Consider the following 22,081-nt stretch of genomic DNA (forward strand, 5'->3'; position numbering starts at 1 on the left):
TGAACTCAAATACTGTGTTCTAGGATTGTGTTCCTCAGTATATTAAGTGTGCTTCCGGTTTATAGCCGTTAACCCTTTTAAATTTAAATCCCCAAACAGGTCTGGGGTGTGGCAGCTGCCATGATATCTACTCAGCAATCTCATAGCCAATAGCGATAGCTGATCTAAATTCTCCCTTGACAGTAGGTGAGGCCAGGTTCTACATGTGCAACCAAGCAGGCTGTAGACTTGCTTCTTCTGGAGAGTAAGGGCAGCACAGAAGATCCTTCTAATCTACAAGAAATTGGACAGTCTTTCCAGATGACAGACAGTGGGGGAATGAGGCAGCTGTTCCCTGCAGTCCCAGTATGACGCCACACAGAGCAGCAGGGAGGTCATGCGTCTGAGGCCACGTGTGCTTTTTAGCAAGATCCTGTCTCAAAACCAGAACAAGACTGCCCACAGCCACAAGGGTAGTTTTGCCTTTCATAGTCTGAGTGAGTTTTAGGTATGAAATGAAGGAATTGAGTCTACTAAGAGGCAAAGGTGAATTTATTTTTCAGTTGTCTTTTTAAAACAACACTACTTCTCAGATTTATTTTAGGTTATGAAAATATACCTAATATATAAGAAACATTGCAGCCGGGCGTAGTGGCGCACGCCTTTAATCCCAGCACTTGGGAGGCAGAGGCAGGCGGATTTCTGAGTTCGAGGCCAGCCTGGTCTACAAAGTGAGTTCCAGGACAGCCAGGGCTATACAGAGAAACCCTGTCTCGAAAAACCAAAAAAAAAAAAAAAAGAAACATCGCCCACAATCCTGTCACCACAAGGCAGAGCCTTCGTGTATTCACTTCAGTATCCGTGTGCATAACTGTAATCGAGTTATAAGCCACAATACTGCCTCTGAGTGCTTTAATGTTGCTGGTTGTATTATAATCCATGGAGGGATATTTCCCCATTGGCTATTGTTACTTTTGGGCGTTTGTTTGTTCTAACAGACCGGTAGTGTCAGTAAGGCAGTGTGTTCGCTCTCTGCACAGTGTTGAACAGCAGCAGGTCCCTGCCCTGGTCCCCAGCAGCAGACCTTCCCTGCGTCTGTGAGTTTGGTGTGTACATCAAACTGCAGCTTGTCCTGTGACTCAAACACTTCTCATAGGAGAATCCTTGCCAAGCTTCCTTCTAACAGGATTGTTATTTTGTGTGTGTGTATACTACGTACCATCTTTCCTCTGTCCATTCAGCACTGAATGGATAGTTAAGGTGTACCCTTGTGTGTGTGGTGAGAATGTGAGCAAGAGGTGCTCTGAGGCCCTGATCCCACTTCTCTGAACCATAATCTTGGCTCTTAACATTTGTTGGTTGCTTGGGTTTTGTTGTTAGTTTGGTTTGGTTTGGTTTGGTTTGGGTTTTGTCTTTTTCAGTTTTTCCCACCAGTAGTAGTAAACAAGGGTTCTAGTTTTTCTCCATCTTTACCAACACTTGTGATATTTTAATTTAAAAGTCCTGAGTATGAGATGCCATCCCACCATGATTTCAATGCATCTCAATCCAATCACGTTGCTTGGAGGAATTAGTCACTTCATAGATACTTGACCATTTGTATTTGCAAGGTTGTGCATGTGAGGATTCAGCCCATTACAGGTCAAAGTATATTTGAAAGAAGTTATATCTGCACTGAACATACACAAAATGTCTTTTTTGTCATTAACTCCACAATGGGACCAGGCCTCCCATATTTGAACCCTTGGAATGTCTCCCCACAGACCAGTTATTTTTGCATTTGTTTGTATGTTCGAGGCAAGGGTTCACACTGTAGCCCAGGCTAGACTACAACTCCCAGTACCACTCCTGCCTGAACCACTATGCCTACCTTGCACCAAATTTCTTATCTCTAATTCATATAACTGGTTTTTTGAAAGAATAGTAACTAAGATCTTCTAAGTTGTGAATAGATCATGTGAATAAGGTTGAGTTGTCATCCTGTCACCTTAATGCTTAATTGATCAAATGAAGGTGGCTTCTGATAGTTGGAAGATGGCTAAACATTTGTAATTCAGAATTAGAACTAAGTAGACCAGTGGGGACCTGTTGATAGAGCCTCTGGCAGTTTTGGAAGAGCCTCAGGTTTCTGTGTGCCTGGTAGACAAAGAACTACCCAGAAACTGCCGCATGAATCCGAAGGTAAAATATTGAAAAGCAACAGTTTTGCTCTTTTCCAAAGTTCTAAACTAACAATGAGCAGGACATATATCTTTGCACATACACAGATAACAAAAGCTCAAAAAAAAGACATAAAAAAAAAAAAAAGAGGGAGTTCCTTGACCTAGAATCCTGTCACTCTAGCAGCTGAGGCAGGAGGATTGAGTTTGAAATCATTACAAGGAGAGCCTCACAAGATGCTGTCTCAAAAAACAAACCAAAATAAAAATTAGTCTGTTCTGAATTTGTTAATGTTAGAACTAGTAATAAACAGAGTGAGCACTTGGAAATTATTTCTTCAGCATTAGTGGCTTTTTTTTTTTATCAGTTCATATTATTTAACAAACTGTCAAAATATTTTATGCACCCAGTACCTCTAAGCCAACATAAAAAAGAGCAAACTTGCCTACTAAAATATATTGGGAATACCCATGCCCAATTATATATAATTAATCATAGTTACACATTGTTCTCTTGTCGTTAGCAGGAAGTAGTCTCTTCGTTCCGACACGTGTTCTAAAGGTGAGAAAAGCCCTTTGCAGGTTATGGAAAGTAACTAGGTTTCCCTAAGACCCCCAACTCTCAGTAAACACCAGCTATCCCTCTCAGAAGGTGTCCTGGGACATGCAAACCCAGGCTGCTAAAGACTGTCAGCTCCAACAAATTACTTGTAGGGTAGGATCCTAAGCAAAGCATTTAAAAATGCAGAAGCAGCTTGGATTTATTATAAATTAATGACATAGGATGTTCATTAATTATTAACACTGTTGGAATATGCTGAATGTTTTACCCAGGTTTTACCGCCAATAGCTGTGATCAGAATGGCTTGAAATTACACCCTGGGGGGAAAGAGAGAGGTTTTTACCTCCCTGCACTTGAGCTGTTTGTTAGCTTTGCCGTACAGGAAAAGAAGATGAAGTTTTGTCTTCCCTTTCTGAGTTCATTATAACAAAAGACAGATTAAAAAGAAAACAAAGCATTTCTATCGCATGCAGCCCATGTTCATTGATGACCCCGGTGAGGCACGTCAAAGCATCCTGCTCTAAGCGGTAGTGTGAGTACCTCAACTGTAGGTCGGTGGGGAGGGCACAAGCTGGGCTGGTCAGGAGGTGCGTCTCTGGCTCAGAGAAGGGCCACCAAAGCACAGTTTTCCTCTAGAGGTTGATCTCTTGATTTCTAGAGTTTTTTCCAGGTCTATTGTTAACCAAAATTATCAGTTTAACATAATCACAATGCCAAAAAGGCCAACCTGGGACTGCTTATTTTTATTTCTGGAGTGTCCTAAATGCTGTCATCAGCCACCTTCAAAACACAGGATATTGATTCATAGTATTGGACGACTCCTCTTGTTGAAAAATTAAGCCACTGTTTTGAAACAGTATGGTATATATCAATAAAGTTCTTCTTACAGATAACTGAGAAGCTGGCCAAAGGGGCTGCAGTCCCAGCTACTCAGGGGAAATCCCTTGAGCCCAAGAGTTTAAGGCCAGCCTCATAGCTTAGGAAGACCCTATCAAAGATGGTGATAGGCCGGGTGTGGTGGCGCACGCCTTTAATCCCAGCACTCGGGAGGCAGAAGCAGGCGGATTTCTGAGTTCCAGGACAGCCAGGGCTACACAGAAAAACCCTGTCTCGAAAAAAAACAAAACAAAACAAAAAAAGAAAAACAGAAAAAAAGATGGTGATGATGATTGAAAGGACAACAATATTTAAAATATTCAGTTTGTTCAGTATTAGTAAATGTTTAGTGTTTGATCAGATAGGTAGAAGTTTTTAATTGTAGAAATTACATTGTTTTAAATATATCCTTATGATATCATAAAGGAGAAATTCCTACCTCGTTTAAGAACTTAAAAACCTCCGTGAAATAAATACTGGGTTGTAAGTTGTTTCTAGTTAGCATGTATTACTGAAAAGGGCAAAGGCCACCATCTACTCAAGTCCCTTTGGTCTTCCTCCGCAGAGCAGTGTTCTTCCCCTTCCAAGTCCACACTGAGGTGGGAAGCCCCGCCGTCCACCCCCCCCACCCCCCATACGACAGATGCGCGTGGCGTCAGAGCCTGTGTCCTGTCATCATGGTGCCCTGTGAGCACACCCACTGCCATGGCCACTAAGCGTTCTGCGAGAAGATGGATGTGGGAAGGATTCTTGAAGACCCCCTTCAGTACATAGAGCTTTTTCGAGGATGATAAAACTTCTTTTTCTTGGCCACTGATAAAAGGCTTGTTAGGTTCTTTCTTCTTTACCTTGGGTCATGTATCTGTCAAGCGTTGCTACGATACCATGTTGTAGGGTGGGAACCCTCCATAAGATTTCACAATCCTTAAATAATTATAGCCTGTTAAGAACCAAGAGTCACCGTAGAGGCATTTATATAATCATGTTGTCTAAAGGGCCTCATTTTAAGCTGGTTCGTGTGCTGTGCTTTTCCTGGGACCACAGAACATTGTTACCTAATTCCCAGATCCAGTTGATTCCTTGAGAGGCTCAAATCGCAGCTTGTTCCTGACTTCCCAGGCCTGCTCACTTTTGGGGAGAAAGCAGCATTTTGATGTCACCGTATTTTAGCAGCACAAAGTTATATGAAGTCATTGTTTAAGAAAGACTCTGGGCAGCCGAGGAAATGGTTCAGTGGGTCACACACTTGCCACCAAGCCTCATGGCCCACGCTGATCCCTGGGACCCATGTAAAGATGGGAAGAGAAGAGCTACCCCACTGAATTGCCCTCTGACCTCCACATGTGTGCTGTGGAGCATGCGCCAGCAGTCATGAATCTTGCACATATAAACCCACACAATACTGACAAATACAGTTTTTAAGAAAAAAGAATTCGTAGGCTGGACATGCAGCCCTAGTTCTGGGGAGACTGAGGAAGGTCAAAGGTTGAAGCCAGTCTAAGCTACATAAGGAGAGACCCTGTCTCAAAAATAAAAATGACTCTAAGGACCAGATGTGTCCACAGTTCAGTGGTGGGCATAGTAGGCATGATCTGCTGGCCCTGACCCCGAATACTGGAAAAAATAATCTAACAAGAATACAAGAAGCCGTGCGTGGTGGCGCACGCCTTTAATCCCAGCACTGGGGAGGCAGAGGCAGGCAGATTTCTAGTTCGAGGCCAGCCTGGTCTACAGAGTGAGTTCCAGGACAGCCAGGGCTATACAGAGAAATCCTGTCTCCAAAAACCAAAACCCCAAAACCAAAAAAAGAGAATACAAGAATGATTTTTCAAATCTTAAAGCACCAAGTACTTAGGCATCTTTTCCTTTTCAGAATAATGTCACTGACTCAACTTGTCTTTGGGGCTTTCAATTTGGCCTTAAATATTACAGTTTAAAGTCTGCTCATGTTACACAACAATGTCAGCACTCAGGAGATGGTGGCAAAAGGATCATAAATGGTCCAGCTTGGATAGAAGACCCTGTCCAAAACACCTGAAAAATAACTTTTACAGACTAAGATTCATGTAAGTCTTATGGTGAAAATCTCACATATTGATATTTCTTGACTCTAATTAGTAAATTTAAAAATTATGAAAAGTTTAGAAAAACTTCCATTTTAAAAAATATTCATGACATTCTGTGTTCTAAAAATATTTACAGGATTCAGTAAAGGACAGTGTGCAATTTTATAAACTAGAGGCATTTTTGAGCATTAATAAAACATTAAACCAAAGCTGGAATATAAATGGTACAGGTCGTCCCGTCCTCTCGGCACTGCATCCTTGCTATAGAGGAAGCCGGGCCACATGCTCAGCTTGCTTTGCTGGAATGAACAGCACCAGTGGCTGAGACTACCGTGTTCAAGTGCTAAAATGAAGTGACTCCTGTGTCCTGGGCACATGTTCACCTCAGCCACTTAAGGCAAGAGGCACAGAAACAAGCCTCGTGGGAGTGGGCTTGGCGTCTCAGAGCAGCCCTCAGCAGAACCCCAGGAAACAACTGCGGGGGAGAATCTCCGGTTTCAGACGTGGTGTAGTCTAAGGGCCATACTGAGAAGACAGTGCAGAGCAGCTCAACAGATGACATGATGGGAGGTGAGAAGGCTTTGTCCCCAGGACGGCACTTCCTGGTTAAGGGATAAATGCTATAGAAGTAAACACTCAAACAGTGGACAAGAGTTGTTAGTTTGCTCAGAGCCACATGTCTCATGGGGAAATTGAGCTCAAGAGTTCCAGACAAGGAAGGGAGAGAGAAGATGAAGAATTTAACATATACAGCATTGGCTTCCTCAAGTGTGAGCATCTCACATGCTGAAGTGGTGACCAGTGTTCAAAGTAGATTTTACAGGAACGGCTATCAGCCAGCACTCTTAATTTGATCTAGTACTGGGGTAGATTTTAGAATAAAAGAGAATTGGTCTGTCGGATCTTCTCCATGAGAGAGGTGTTGCAAACTGAGCTTCTGCCAGCCTTGACTGACAGGAAACAAAGTAATGCACTTCTATAGACTGACCAGCTGCTGACCTTGAAATAGTTAACCTGCTTACACATAAGCTAAGAGGCCTAACAGAAAGTGTTAGGCGTAAGTGTGCAGTTTACACAACTCACTTCTGATGCCACCAGGTATCAGTTACACTTGTCATCCCAACACTCAGCAGCTAAGGAAGAACAGCTCAAGTTTGAGGCCAGCCTGAGCTATATAGCATAGCCTTATCTCAAAAATCAAAACTAAATGAATGGATACTCTCATAAGTTAAAGCATGAATAAACGTTGAGAATGCTCTGAGAAGTGAAATAACCCGTTCATAAAGACATGCTCAGTTCCCTTTAGTGAGCTATGCAGCCTTGTGTTACAGCTTTGAATATAATAAGCACCCCCACCCCTACCCCAAGAGCCTGCACCTTCCTGTTCTTTACTCCTTATCTTACAAAGTGCCCAGGGTGGTACCCTTAGGCCCTGAGGCCTAGTAGGAAGGTCGTTGGAGGCGCAGCCTTGAAGGTCACCTTCCCCTTGCTTCATGGCTCTTGATATAAGCAGTTTTTCTGTGCTTTGCAGTCACCTCGTGATGATGTCCACCTGTCTTAGACCAGCAACCCCAGAGTCGTGAGCCAATGGGCGCCTCGCTTTACAAGTTACTCTGTTGGGTGTTTCCTTATAGTAACAGGACACAGACTAACACGTCTTAGCCTAAAATCATAGGAACATAAGGCACATGAGTCATTGCCTGGGGTCTGTGGTAGAAAGGAGTGGAATGTTGTCTATAGGTATCCAGTGTGTTTCGTAAGATAAAGAGCATGGAGACACATGGAAGTTACAAAGGAATAGACAAACCAAATACCACTAGCCTGTCAACTCTGCTTTTTACAAATGGCTACAATGGTAAGCTGTATTAATGATACGCTACCACAGTTAAAGTCTTGGCAGGCCTAGGAAGGTGGCCTGCTGCAGGCCCACCGCCTCCTTCCTTCAGAGGTCTTCACTGCCTGAAAAGTGAACCGTGGCTGCCCGTCTTCGTAAGAGGCACATCTCTCACTCAAAGCAGTAGACGGGGCAGGGGAGCAAGTGCAAAGGTTTTAGGGAAGCATCAGAAATTGATTTTGCTTAAAGATATCCATGTGGATGCTCCTTTTAACAAGGCTTAGCCCAGGCCTTGTGAACCTGAGTAGAGATAATTACATCCATTGCTAGGTGGTGGTAGTGCACGCCTTTAATCCCAGCACTGGGGAAGCAGAGGCAGGAGGATCTCTGTGAGTTCTAGGCCAGCCTGGTCTACAGAGCTAGTTCCAGGACAACCAAGGCTAACAGGGAAACCCTGTCCTCAAAAAAGCAATTAATAATAATAATAATGTCACATTCACATCTCTTGCTCACTAAATACCCCCAAGAAACTGAGAAGCACTTAAAAAAAAAGTATTTATTTATTTTATGTATGTGAGTACACTATAGCTTCATGTGGTTGTTGAGAATTGAATTTTTAGGACTTCTGCTCTCTCCAGTCAGCCCCACTCGCTCTGGCCCAAATCTTTATTTATTATTATACATAAGTACACTGTAGCTGTCTTCTGACACACCAGAAGAGAGCGTCAGATCTCATTGTGGGTGGTTGTGAGCCACTATGTGGTTGCTGGGATTTGAACTCAGGACCTTCAGAAGAGCAGTCGGTGCTTTTACCTGCTGAGTCATCTCGCCAGCCCAAGAAGCACTTTTCAAGTGTCGGTGATGAGCTGCAGTTGGGAATTGTTTTCATTCCACCTCCTAATAGTTTCAGAGAGCACAAAAGAAGTGGTTGAATTGATACCTACTTTGGTATCATGACAGTTAATTCGCAGGCTCCTAGATTTTACCATTAAAATAAAATTTTTTAAAAAATTAATTTTGTAGTGTGAGTATTCTGATATGATATCCTTTAAGTATAATTTAAGTATGCTTTTATTGACTTTGTAATTCTGTTTTAACTCATCATTTTTTAAAATAAGAAATTAAACTAAATTCTGCAATCCAACGGTGCTAAATGCATCAAAATGCTCTAGAAGCCTTTTTAAATCCAGAGCTCCTTCCTGGGGACCACACTCTAGCAGGGCTCACCATGTCGGGGGGGGGGGGGGCCTCTGGTGATTCTCTGGTGATTCTCTGGTGATTCTCTGGTCTCAGTAGAGCCAGTGCTTTAAACAGACACCCTTTGATGACTGAATCTGTAAGAGCTTTGATTTAAAGCTTTGTGTTTGATTCCGAACACACTGGCAAGAAACTGGGCAGATTGTTGTTATAATGTAGAACTTGAACCAGTAGAAGAGCATTTGGTGTGGTAGGAGGTGGGAGTTCTTGGGAACCCTAAGTTTCTGACATCCTGCTCACAGGTCTTCAGCAGAAAATACTAATGGCTCTCCTCGAGTTTGCAAAGATATGTATCGTCTAAAAACCATGGATTGCTACTTGTGTTGACACTGCACAACATAGCAGTACAATGACCAAAACCACACAAGAGTCAGACGTTAAGGAGAGGATTGTGGGAATTGTCCATCTTAGCACTGCTGTGGTTTAACCATGTCAGTTCTGTCGACATCTTACCCTGAAATCAAAGGTTTGTTACCACAACACAGATGCAGAGCCATGGGTAGATTAGATAGTTCCAAGTCCGTATTGCTACTATCACAAAACACCCAACCCAGCATAGTATACTCAGATGAGGGAGTTTTATTTTGTCTCAGTTTCAGAGGTTTCAGACTCCTCTGTGATCAGTTGGCACCATTGCTTTTGGTCTTGTGGAGAGATACATTGCAGCAAAGGAAACTGCTCACCCTAAAGCAGGATGGGCCATGTGACTGGAAGGGGCCGGCTTTAAAGTGCCCTTCCCCCAGGATGCACCTCCAATGACTGTACTTAGTGAGGTGAGGCCCGCCCTCTAAAGTCCTGTCATCTCCCCATCGTTCTGTGGGCCAGTGAACTAGCCTTTAAACTGTGGCCCTTCAGTTCATCTGAACCATAGGTGATGTAGGAAAGGCTTGACAGCTTTAGGAAACACTGCCTTAGCCCTGCCTGCTACTCCTGTGTACTGTGACTCCTTGGACAGAGGCCGAGACTTGGAGAGCAACTAGAAGAGGGGTTTTCTCTGACTTTTCTATCTGCCTAAGGGCAGATCCTTCCAAATGGGTTTCTGATAAAGGAGGGAAGACTAACTGGAAACCGGTGCCACACCCAGATGCTGTCACAGGTGGGCAACTTTCTTTCTTTTTCATCTTTCCCAAAATCATGTACCATCCACTAAGTTACCCACGTCCCCCTTCCCCCCTACCTTGTGAAGCAAGTGTATAAACTTCTAGTTCTTACTGTTTTCATGAGATTAAGAGAGCTTTTCAGGTCAGCATTTGTTTGATGAGCTTCCTTCCTTCGTGGAACAGAATTGTGTTCTTGGCTCTCTTCCTGACTCACCGCAGTAATGCTTCCTGGATCTTCTGAAGATTTTTTTTTTCCTCATATCCTAAAATGAAAAGCACCAGATATTTACTATCTAAAATGTGTAACTCCCTCCTTAAAGCAAGTAAAAAAAGATCAATATTTTAACAAAAGAAAGGAGAAAGGTAATAACCATTTATAAAGGAACTTGATGTTTTATTTATTTTTTTAATCAGGGTGAGCGATTGAAGGCTGTGAATCTGCCCTTTGGCTCCCTGTGCCACACAGGACAAACTCCCTCCTGCTCTTGTGCATGATGCCCTCCCTTCCTGGCAGAGGGTACATTGTTTCCAGTCACCACAGGTATCCTGGGCTCCAGAAACTCCTCATTACCGTCTCTGCAACCAACAGCACTTTGCTCCCGTTTCTCCTAGTACTCAGCACATTCTGTTTCCATTTGTCTCCTTTGGGAGACTGTACCCAGTGCCGTCAACACTGTGATGTACCTGGATTGCTGCCCGCTCGCTCAACTGCACATCTTGCTGTGTAGGTACATGCCTAGTGTGCAGCTCTCGCCTCCCATCTGTCGCCGTACTTCTTTGCGTGCTCCCAGGACAGCACAGCTGGCTAGGCAGCACCGGGCGTGAGCTTTGGCCTCCCAGCTCCTAGCCTGGCCAATGGAGCTGAGCTAGCCAGGGTGACAGGCAGGCCATCCATCCTGACAGTGTTTACTGAGTGAGTGAGTGAGTGAGTGAGTGAGTGCTGTCGGTTGAGCCACCAGCCTGATACTGCCCACATCTGTCGGTGTGAGCTCTGCCTCCCAAGCTTACAGCTTTATTCCTCTTACCAAGACTACAGTTGTTCGGGTCTGCGATGTGAAGACTGTGGAGAAAGCAGAATGGTCTACTTAAGCCTACTCAGTTATTAACATAATTGTATCTTAAATCTATGGTGGAGACTTGTTATTCACCCTCCCTCCCTCTGCTTCCTCCCGTCTTCCTTCATTCCCTCCCCGCACACCCCCTGTTCTTAGTAGCAAGAAACGAGGTCTCTCACATTCTAGCCCAAACGGGCTTAGAACTCACTGTATAGCCCAAGCTGCCCTTGAGTTCCCAATGAACCTTCATGACAACCAAGTGGCTTTTGTGGGCAGGGAGGTATCCGTGTGACTACCAAAAGACCTCTGTGGCTTCTTACGCATTTCATGCATCATGTCTGCATTTTAGGGACTGACCTATCAACAACACAGTTGGACAGAGTCAGTGTGACTCGTTCTGACTAAAGACAATTCAGCAGGGTTCAAGACTGACACAGGCTTGAACAGCTACACTCTTAGCCTGAAGGTTGGTAGACAAAGTGGCTGAAACATTTACTTCCTGTCTGTTCTCCACTTGCTGGGATAATCTTTTGTTCTCTCTCCACCTTGAGGCTTGGAATTGAGAGAGGGGCAAGGTGGAAAAGGATAAAAAGAAAGAGAACATCCACTCTTAGTGGGGCTTCCATGATTGTAATGGCACCCTAGCTTCTATCATCCGATCCAGACACCTAGACCTCTCTGGCTCTTGGTTAGATGTGACTTCATTATGTGTCCATCAGTGAACACGGTGAATACTGTGAGTGATTGAAGCCTTGTGAATGAGGGACGTTGTCAACAGGACAGAGCATCAAAACTCAAGTCCTGTTTCTCTTACCAGAAAAAGCAAAGCAGCCAGATGTGCAACCCAGCCCTTGGGAGGCAGAGGCAGCAAGATGCTGCAGTCTGGCTTTGCTCAGTAGTGAAGGCCTATCTCTGAAAAGCTGAAGACAAAGCCAGGACAGTGTGTCTTCTCTCTGGCCCTGGAACTGTCACATCTGCTCTCTCGACCATCAAGGAAGACGCAACCACCAGTTCTTCTAACAGCAGTTTATTCAGCAAGCTTCAATCTTCATCTCCCTCTTCATCTCCCCCGAGCCCCGGGGTACAAGCCCTTTTATACTCTCATATCCACTCCAATCGCGGCAGGCCACATCACCTCACCAGACACGCAGCTTCAGCCAAACAGAAGAGTGGGAACATATCTCCACCAAATATGGACCTGTTTACCACAAGCTCCATAGCCAACAGGCGCCATTTTTAAGGTTCGGCTTCGGGTAGCCCAGGGGAGAGGCCGTAGCCTCCTACATTGAACCTTGGGCCTGTTGTCTTCCAGAAAGTCTCAAAAGGATACCCGCTGATACCCAGCACAGTAGGAGGTACATGCAGTCCAGGAATGTGGAGTTAGAAATGGGAGTGTTGGCGGCTCAAGGTTAACCTCAATTACAGAGTTCCATGCAGACGCCATTTTCCTGTATTGCAAGGTGTCTGTAGGAGCCTCAGTGAGCCCCAGAATGTATCTAGCTTGGTACCCAAGGCAGTGCACTTGGGGGGGTGGGGCGGGGCTTTGACTCTGGTAGGAAGTGGAAATGCTTAAGTCACAGAATGCACAGTGTAGGCCAGTGGGATGGGAAAGGGACCAGGAAGCAACTATGCATCAAAACTGAAGATAACCAAATGTTTCTTCTGTTATTTCTGCCTTAACCAGCAATGTAAATTCCAGGATAGCCTGGGCTACATAGTAAGACTCTGTGGTAGCTGGGTTAGGCACCACGAAAGTAGGTGAGTAGGGATTTATGGATCTCAGAAAAGTTGAGAGACGATGAACATGATCAAAAGCATTGCATAATTTATAGCCTCAATGAATCAATACAAAACACTGTTATATCCTGAAAGAATCAACACAAAACATTATGATATCCTCAGAGAATCAATACAAAGCATTATCATATCTTCAAAGAGTCAATACAAAACATTATTTTAAAATGTCAGGTGGTATTGGGAAGACAGCAGTGTTGTGAAAGTCAAAGAAGAAGTGGTGTTAGGAATAGTGTGGAGCTGTTTTATGAGAGAATGGAGCTGAAGTATGGTAAGTGGATGGGTTCTGTGTGCTGTTGCAATAGTCAGTACAAATCATTACACGTTTACAAATCCTGTCAATCTGTCCTGTCAACACTGAGCCCTAATGTGAAGTGTGGACGTGTGATGTTAGTGATGTCACTGTAGGTTTGCGGCAAACATATCACTCTAGTGTGGGAGTGCAGACTATGGGTAAGGCGTTCCTGCTTAGTCGTTCTGTGAACCTGATGCTGCTGTAAGAAAACAAAAAAGATTTAATGTGGATAATGGGGAGACGCTGAGGGGCTGATGTGAGGAAAGAGCATGGCTGCAGGGGCAGGATGGGCTGGCCTATAATTTCACAACTTCAGTTCAAAGCTTAGTGACGTGAATTGGGATAAAATGTCTTTCAGTACATAACAGTCCCTTGGTGACATTTCTGTGAAGTTTGGTAAGAATTTCTAGAGTATTTTACTTAGTGACTGCAGAAGAGGAACAATTGTTGGCAGTGAGCAACAAGTCTCGCTGGTTAAACTCTTTGAGCTGATACTCGGGAGGAAAATGATTTCGCTCGGTTTCTTCCAACTAATGTTTTAAATTATGTCTGCTATTTATTTAGGGTGTTTCTGGAGTTACACACTTCTCACTTTGGTTAAACTTTCACGTTTAAGTGTGGGAGCTTTTTTTGCAGTTACAAAGCGTGTCTGTAAACATTGGCACTATTTGTGTTAATTCTCCGTGAAGTGAGTTATTGTCATACTGAAGTAAAAACAATCTTTCACTTCACTTTAATTAAGCAAAGTCTAATGAAGTTGCTCTTAATTTCTCATTTCCAAGTTTAGTTTCTTTTAATTACAGACTGAGCTTAATTGATTAAATCTAATTTTATAACTTTGCCCAGCTGTTGACATTTAGCTGGGTAGTAATTACAACCTCTGATTTACCATTTCTCAAGGAAACTGGAAACCATTTGCATTGTTAAGACTTCCTCCCCTTTGTGCAGTCTGTACTGTGCTAAGAAACAGGGTAATGTGTGTAGCCACTAACACTAACTGCGAAGGGTTGCTGGAGACTTAAGTCACCATCAACGGAGGGACAGCTTGCCTTGTAACCTGGTGTATGCTACAATAGGTAGAAAATAAGATTTTCTATTTAGAGGATTGTCCTCTAGTGAAGAAAAGTTTTCCTTTTCTTGTTTATTTTAAGATAAAGACATTTTTCTGGGAATTGGGAAAAGACGGCTTAGTGGTTAGTGCTTGTCTCACAGAGAATTCAGGTTCACTCCCTGGCCACTGTATCAGATGGCTCACCACTGCCAGTTCACATGCTCTCGGGATGCCAGCACACATCTGGACTCCAGGCACCTACACGCACATGTTCATAGACACAAACATATACACACAAATTTTAAAAAGTAATCTTTTTTAAAAAGTCTTTTTCTGACTAGTGTGGTATTGCATGCCTGTAATCCCAGCACTGGGAAGTGCTTGAGAAAGAAGGCAGGGAGATTAGAAATTCAAGGTCTTCCTTGTCTGCTGGCAAGCTCAAGGCCAGCCTGTGCTCCATGAGACCCTGTCTCACCCAAACAAGCAAACAACTCCCCCCTAAAAGTTTTTTTGATTGAATTTAAAGTGAGTAAAGTTTAGTCCTATTGGTTCTGTGCCTGAGAGAACTCTAAAATGAACCAAGAGCTTAGTGGTTGGTTTCTTAGTGTCCCCACAAATACACTGGACTTACATGTTCTAAGATTAGCTCCCCTTCGTGTTCACTAAGGTGGCAATTTCCTGGGCTGTTTTAGAACAAATTATCAAAAACAAGTTTGATAAATTATTTTAGGAGAAGATGAGATTGACAGATTCCGAGGCTGAAAGGCTTGTCTGTTCTTACCCATGCTGTCAGCTGAAACTGGAATCGTCACGTGATTTCGCCCACACACAGACCAGGCGATATTCTCTTGTGTTTGGACAGTGACTCTGTGAATCCTTGCTTGGCTGTTTGGTTTTGAGTATTGTCTGATAAAATATTAAGCTTTAATGCCACAGTAGAAAAGTCTACATCTGGCTGCAGGTGATACGATTCAGTCAAAATGGGTGTACACGAAAAGCTATGTTAAATTGCTTTCAGGCTAGATGTACATGTATAATTTCATGCTGAAATGTGGATCATAACTCCCAGATATGTAATTATGTGTGCAAATGTTCTGAAATTCCCCATAACAGCCCAAATCTGAAACATTGTTGTTGCAAGGTATTTGATCACACTGAGAACCCAGGATTGTTATTTACTGAAAAATCCTGTGTCTAGTTGTGATGTTGCTCAGCCTTAGCACCTTCAATCCCTCTGGCTGGAATTCAGACACACCCTTAGTACACACCTTTCATCCCAAACAATGAAGGTAAAGTTAGTTTGTAGAAGGAAGCACCAGTTTTTGAAAGTGATGTCTGAGTGACAAAGTGACAAATCTGAGGAAGATTTGACAGAACAGGGTATCCCCAAGAAAGAGAAAAGGGAAGCTATTTAGGAGAACACAAAAAGAAAAGGAACAAGAAAGGAGGCAGTTTTACTGGGAGAGTTTACTCAGGTTGAAAAGAGAACAAGCCAGACTCAGGTGAAGACAGAAAAAGCCAGAGAAGGAGAAGGAGCCAGAAGATATATTAGAATCATTGCCAAAGTTAGTTTGAGCCCAAGCAGAGCAATTCAGAGGCCAAGAGAGAAGCCAGCTGAGTTGACTGGTAAGCTCAGAAGGAACTAGGGAAGGAAGAGTTTAGTCAGCAGCAAGTCTTACGGGCTGAAAACAGTCTAGACTAGATTAGAGTGTACAGAGGCTAGAAGCTTCCAAGATTAAGCCCGGTTAGCAGACGGAGGCAGTAGGCCTCAGAGCTGGCAGAGTAGAAGTTATAGGCACACAGTATTGCATCTGTCGCTTGCTCCCTGGGACAGTGTCACCACATTAGCCTAGGCTTCATTTTCCCTGCTAGCTCCAAGGGCTCCTCTTCAACCTGTGTATGGTGCTCTCTCTGACAGCTAGCCTGTGTGGCCTGGTTTAGTAGGGACTGTCTGAACAATCTGAAGGAGGAAGAAACGGGGGCTGGGAGGAGTACAGTGTGATTTATCTCCTCCTCCTCCATGTGTATTTATCTACTGCTCACTCCTGTAACTTTTGATTGTTGCTACACAAACTCAATGATTGTGGTTCAGAAGTTAAACGTTCTAAGTAGTCAAGGTAGTAGGTGTTATAAAATTGCTTTTTCGTATAATTCAAATTTCATAACTAAAATTAGATACTTGGTATTTATGACTAAAATGTTACAGTAATCCTGGAAGGATACTGTATAGTTGAATGAATAACTACGAGGAACAATCATATGCAAATGAGGGTAGCAGTGTCTGGTTGCTGACATTCACTTTTTCAACACATACATTGAAACTGTCAGATAAACATGAAACTGCTAATTTCCACCTATGATAAAAAGTGATGTCATGTGTTCTCAGTTATTACACCAAAGCTGTATGCCCCAGACACCAACCAAATGATAGACCGGGATGCCTATACAGAGAGGAACTGGTTTCTAAGCTTTTGCTGCCAGCCAGCCCATAATCTGTATTTTATTAAACCCATAACTTAACCCATACATAATGCTCTACTGCTATAATCCCAGGAGTAGGGAGACTAAAGTAGGAGGATTGTGAGTTCAAAGCTACCCTCACACCCAGTTCCATTCAAGTGTCTCGATTTCTCTCAGTGGTAGAGATCTTGACTCACAAGCACAAGAACCCTAGGGTCATTCTCCAGGTCATTTTTTAATGTGCTGTAGAATATGAAATCTTACCAAGTGAGCAGCTCAGTTAGACCAGTTCTGTCACGCTTTTGAAGACAGCACTTCCGTCATATACTCAAAAGTCAGAGCACTGGGAACTCCATGACGTCTGAAGAGAGGCCACTGCAAGGAACATAGGAAGGTACAGTGTGGACTGTGGAAGGGCTCATCCACAGCCTGTCTGGGGCTGGGCAGGTTTTGGCAGAGGGCTCCCTTCGGTGCACTTAGGCTCTGAGTGCCTCGGAGAGCCTGTCCCAAGGCTGTGCACAAGACATCTTGTCTGTGTGCTTCCCCTTGGCCTTATTCCAGGGTGTTCATTTAGACGCTAATGGGATGAAGCTTTTAAGGGAGCAGGAAGATGACTCAGGGTTTCTTAGGGTGAGCAAAAACTTAGCATCGTGGTGTGTGGATTATTTGAACACAAGGAAAAGATTCACGTCAAGGGGATTGGAGCATCACTTGACTCATTTAAAATGTTTCCTTTTCTACTGACAAATTTAAAAATGGTATATGTAGCCCTTGCTACAAATTTCCTAAGGGTTTAATTTTCTTTTAATTTTGAAATGCTGAAGATAAATTTCTGTTTTTATTGTTTTTGTTGCTTGGCGAAGGTTGGTGGCGTAGGTTGGTTGGTTGGTTGGTTGGTTGGTTGGTTTTGGTGGGAGAGCGCTGAAACCCAACCCAGGGCCTGATGCATGGCAGGTAAGGCAACTATTCCTGGGCTAACTCTTCCACCCCATGTTGTTCTTATTTGGTGAAATTCCCTGTACTATTAAAATGAAAATTATAATTTATTTTTCAAATGATTATAATTGCAGTTTAAGCTTTCCTTTTCTGCCGCATTTGTTGCTTGCTCGCCAGGAGCACTGCTACCAAGCTGGTCTAGGTTTTCTCTCCCCACGGCTGTGAGGAAGGGAAAGCCAGTGACTGAATGGCTTCCTCCTGGTGAGGCTTCCGGTAGGATTTCAGACCCTCACAGCTCCAGGCCTCTCTTTGCTTTCTTTACTGAAGGGAACTTGAGACTTGGCTTCAGTTTTTATGCAGAGGATTCACACAGCAGACACAGGTCTGCTGCTTCTGAACCGCCTCTGCCATGGAAGTCCCAGGACACTACAGAAGGGCGTAGGCTGAGAGAAAAGGCCCTGAACAAACTGCTTCTGTGTGACAAGCCTGTGTAGACTGTTCGCAGACATTGTCCCTGTTCATCCTCACAGTACTGCCTACATCTGAGAGGTTCTTGCTATCATTCAGCAGATGAGAGCCAGTGAGGGTCCCCAATCCCCCAGGAATCTGCCCATTTCCACTAATAATAAAACTTCAGGGCACTAACATAAAAGTCGAGGGTTTATAGGCTTTCATAAACAGCTTTACTTGGTATGTTCTGGAGAGAACAGTAATATAAAAATTAATTAATTAAATATAAACAAACAAACCATCCACTCATTCCCAAGCCCCGTGGCACATCTATTTAAGTATTGTGAGCCGTTTTTGAGAGATTAACTTGCAACATAAGGAAAGAGCTTCTCTGTCACAGTGAACAACAAAGGTTCCAGTGACACCCCAGTCTGAGTGTTTGGGTTTTTTCAGGGGTGGGGGAGGGTCTGCCTCTAGTTATGAGACTGTAGGTCAGCCCTACTCGGTCTGGGCTTCATGTGCTACATGGTGACACTGACCGCATGATTTTGAAGAAGCACATGAACAGTGTTCTGGAGCTGCCCTGACATCTGCTGCTGTCCCTGGCCAGTGTGCCAGGGCCTGTCCTGCTTCACCTACACTCACCCTTCCTTCGCCACCTGTACACTGCTCACCATGGTATGCTCTATACCACATGACCCTTTCCCAACTGGAAAGTGACAACTTGAGTACAGTTCCCTTAAGTACCAAGTACTGTTAGAAGCCAACGATCACCGCCGTCTGCTGTTTAACTTCTCATTTACCGCCGGCCCCACCCAATGTTCTGAGTCTTCCTCACCAACGGGGCTGAGTGTAGGTGCCAGCCTTTCCCATACTTGAGGAAAATGCCCTACCACTGAGCCGCCTTGTCGGCCCTCTCTGCTGATTCATTTTTCTTTAAGAGATACTTGTTTTGACTCATGATTCAGAGGTTCCTGAATCTTTACAAAGCCTTCCAAGAGAGTTGGTAAAAACAGCCCAGTATATAAAGCGAAAGCCAGACATCAGCCTGTCACTTAAAGAGTTTGTGTGATCCTAGCTAGCAAATTCCTTATGTGGTTGAAATATAGTCACAAAAAAATAAATATTTGACTCACTTACAGGGCGATGGTTGGGTCTCTGCAGTCCCCTTGTAAATACTGCTTTCCCCAGTGTCGTGGTGCACACCTATGGTGCCAAAGCTTGGGAGACTAAGGCAGGGGCTATGCCGTGAGTAAGAAGTCAGCCTGGCTTGTACTGTGAGCACGGGCCAGCCAAAACTACATACTAAGACCTTGTCTTGAAGATCAAGAAGGGAAATAGGGAGGGAGGGAGGAAATATATCTTAGAAAGCTGTTTTAAAATTAGTCTTCATGGCGTGTGATTGCCATCACACCCCGTGACCAAATGGAACCCTCTTCTCTAAATATTAATAATAATAATATCCTGTTCTGTTACCTTAGGAAAGGAAGTGATCTTAAGATCCCCCAAGGGTAAGGACTATCGGTTAAACAGGGTGGGCTAGGGTGGACAGTGCCATTTATAAATAGCCCAGGAGGACTCTGATGTCATAATTGAGCAGAGACCCCAGCTGCCATCTGTAACAAGAGCCTTTGGGTAGGTGTTCAGTGTCTGGGATGGACTCTGGAGGAAGTTGGTTCTCCTGGAACAAAGATGAATGGGAAGTGGAACCCCATGAAGACCTAAACTCACTCTCCTTTCTGGACTACGGTAGAGACCTTGGATTTTACTCTGGGCGTGATGGGAGCTGTTGCTAAGAGTTTTGAGCAGAGCGTTGGTCTGAAGAGTTGTCATGAGATCATGGATGTGTGAACAGACTGAAGGGGACCTGGGGGTCAGGTAGACTAGCTAAGTGATCGGAGGCACTCGGTGGAGAGATGGTCAGAAGTGGGGCTCTAGGTACTTTTTAAGGCAGAACAGAGACTAATGAATTAGATGCAAGGAGTGAAAAGAGAAGCCAGTGATGTCTTTGTAAGCCTGGACTTGTTTATCTGGATAAACAGAGAGTTTCCTGCATGTGGTATTCTCTGCTGCACTGAGGGTGCGGCTGACTAGCCCACCTGCCCAGCAGGTGTGAGCGGTGCCCAGTGCTGAACTGTGAAGCCTGCCACTGGGCCAGAGCCTCCCCCCTAGCGTGTCTTATCCCAGCGCCCTTTTGGTGATCAACTGGGTCCATTTGTGGTATCCTTAAAATTCCTAATTCTAAGACTACGGTAGAAACCTTGGATTTTACTCTGGGCATGGTGGCTTCTATGGGCTCAAGGCTGTTTCCTATAATCTCAGTTCTCAGGAGCTCAGGTAAGAGAATTTTCTGGGAGTTTACAGGCAGCCTGAACTACATAGTAGGCACCAGGGTAGTCCAGTTTCTACTATCTAAGGCTGTCTCAGAAGAACGATAAAAAGACATGGTTTTCTGTGAACTCTAACTGAAAGAGGTGAGCCCTCTACTGGGCCCTGAAGCGAGTCACAAATGCAGGACCGGTCACTCGGCGGGACTGCGCCCTCCTCGAACTTGGGGGTCATAACTACTACTACTTTGAGGTTTTGACTCCGCCTCCTACCTGAAACAGTGAATGTTGGACCACTGAGTGCTTGGGAATACATCTTAAGGAGCTAATGAATTGTCTCTTTTTGTCTCTCTGTAGTGTCTGATGGCTATAAAGTACAAGAGAAGAGAAGTGCCCCCAGCCGCCCCACTTCTACAGTTTCAGGACAGACTAGCAACCACTCAGGAAACAAACCAGGTACGAAGTGGGAGGTCATTTAAAAGCTGCAGCCCCATGCTGGTGACTAGAATCTAAAAGTAGAGTTTAGGAGTGCTTGGCTCTGTCCCTGTCACCAAAGCAAAAGCAAAATCTCCCAATGCCTCTCCCTCCCCCCCCTCCCTCCCCACCTTTCTCTCAGATTTGCATATTTATGTATATGAGTACTCTAATTGCGTATATGCCTACATGACACAAGAGGGCATCATAAACGACTATGCGTGGTCCTGAGCCAGCATGTGATTACCGGGAACTGGACTCAGGTCCTCTGGAAGAGCAGCTACTATTCTTAAATACTGGGCCATCTCTCCAGCCCCAGCTTTCTCTCTCCTAAATAGAAATGAAAACACAAACTTTATGGAGTCATTTGATAATCACTGAGACAAAATGTTTGTGAACACATTTACTTACCATCAAATGTCATCTAAAAGGTGCTTTGTTTGAAGCCAAGTTATAACAGTTTTTGAGCTTGTGTGCCCAGCATTATTGTATATGTCTTGTGACTTCTGAAAACCCACTCGGATCTTTAGAGGCACCCACACAGTAGTAACCCTTTGTTCAGTTCCCTGCGATGACCCTAACCTACCTACAAGTAGTTTTGTGTAATCGCTGCTTGTGATTCCCCAAGACACTGTCTGTAAACATAGAACAGACATATGGACAGGCAGTGCCACCTCCTTCCCGGCACCCAGCATCCAGCATGGGGCTCGTGGGCGAGTTGAGCATAAAGCACGATGATGCTGGTAGCTCTCGGGCTCTTGGGAACCTGCTTCATCCGTGACAGTGGGCAAGAGGACAGACGTGCCCAGGTCTCATCTCACAAAACAGTCTCCATTTTTCTTAGTTCCGTCTTTTTGTCATGTGGAAAGCATGTGTATCGGAGTAGATCCACCTGGCTTCTCGTTCAGGAGGAAGACAGCAGTGGATACTGTTGTTTGAGCAATCTCAGCCAGGTTTGAATGAGCAGGCGGAGAGCTCCCCTCAGCTACCTCTGTCCACCACCTCCCCAGCACAGCTAGTGCTTCCTGGAGGTTTTTCTGTGCCTGGGACTAGAAGAGGGGTACCATGTAAGCAAACACAAGTCCCTGTGCCGTCCCTGTCCCCGTCCCCGTGGGGCTCACTCAGAGCACCTTTACTCACATTCATGGGACTCCCCTGTGAAAGGAACAGCGCCTTTGCTTCTGTTATTTGTTTTTATTGTGATAGAGGTCAAACGCAAGGCCTTGCTTTATGCTGGGCGAGCAGTGTCCCACCAGCTACACCCCAGCTGAAGGAGAAATTCCCTTCTATCAAATGTTGTTTAAGACCAGGTGTGGTGGCGCACGCCTTTAATCCCAGCACTTGGGAGGCAGAGGCAGGCGGATTTCTGAGTTCAAGGCCAGCCTGGTCTACAGAGTGAGTTCCAG

The 22,081-nt window shown here is 44.4% G+C and overlaps 1 protein-coding gene across 6 annotated transcripts in view; it reads left to right on the top strand.

Annotated features, from left to right (window-relative positions):
* The window catches only part of Map7 (microtubule associated protein 7), a 129,746-nt gene that overhangs the window by 58,697 nt on the left and 48,968 nt on the right, over positions 1–22,081 (top strand). For 5 of the 6 annotated variants that reach the window (XM_029533216.1, XM_021221312.2, XM_029533214.1 and 2 more), the window contains exon 2: positions 20,559–20,657. In XM_029533216.1, coding sequence (XP_029389076.1) covers positions 20,559–20,657 — 99 coding nt within the window. Of the gene's footprint in view, positions 1–9,405; positions 9,830–20,558; positions 20,658–22,081 lie in introns of those variants that run through there. The other variant, XM_029533218.1, reaches the window with a different exon arrangement.

Source organism: Mus pahari, chromosome 21 (genome assembly GCF_900095145.1).
Source record: "Mus pahari chromosome 21, PAHARI_EIJ_v1.1, whole genome shotgun sequence".
NCBI classification, from domain to species: Eukaryota; Metazoa; Chordata; class Mammalia; order Rodentia; family Muridae; genus Mus; species Mus pahari.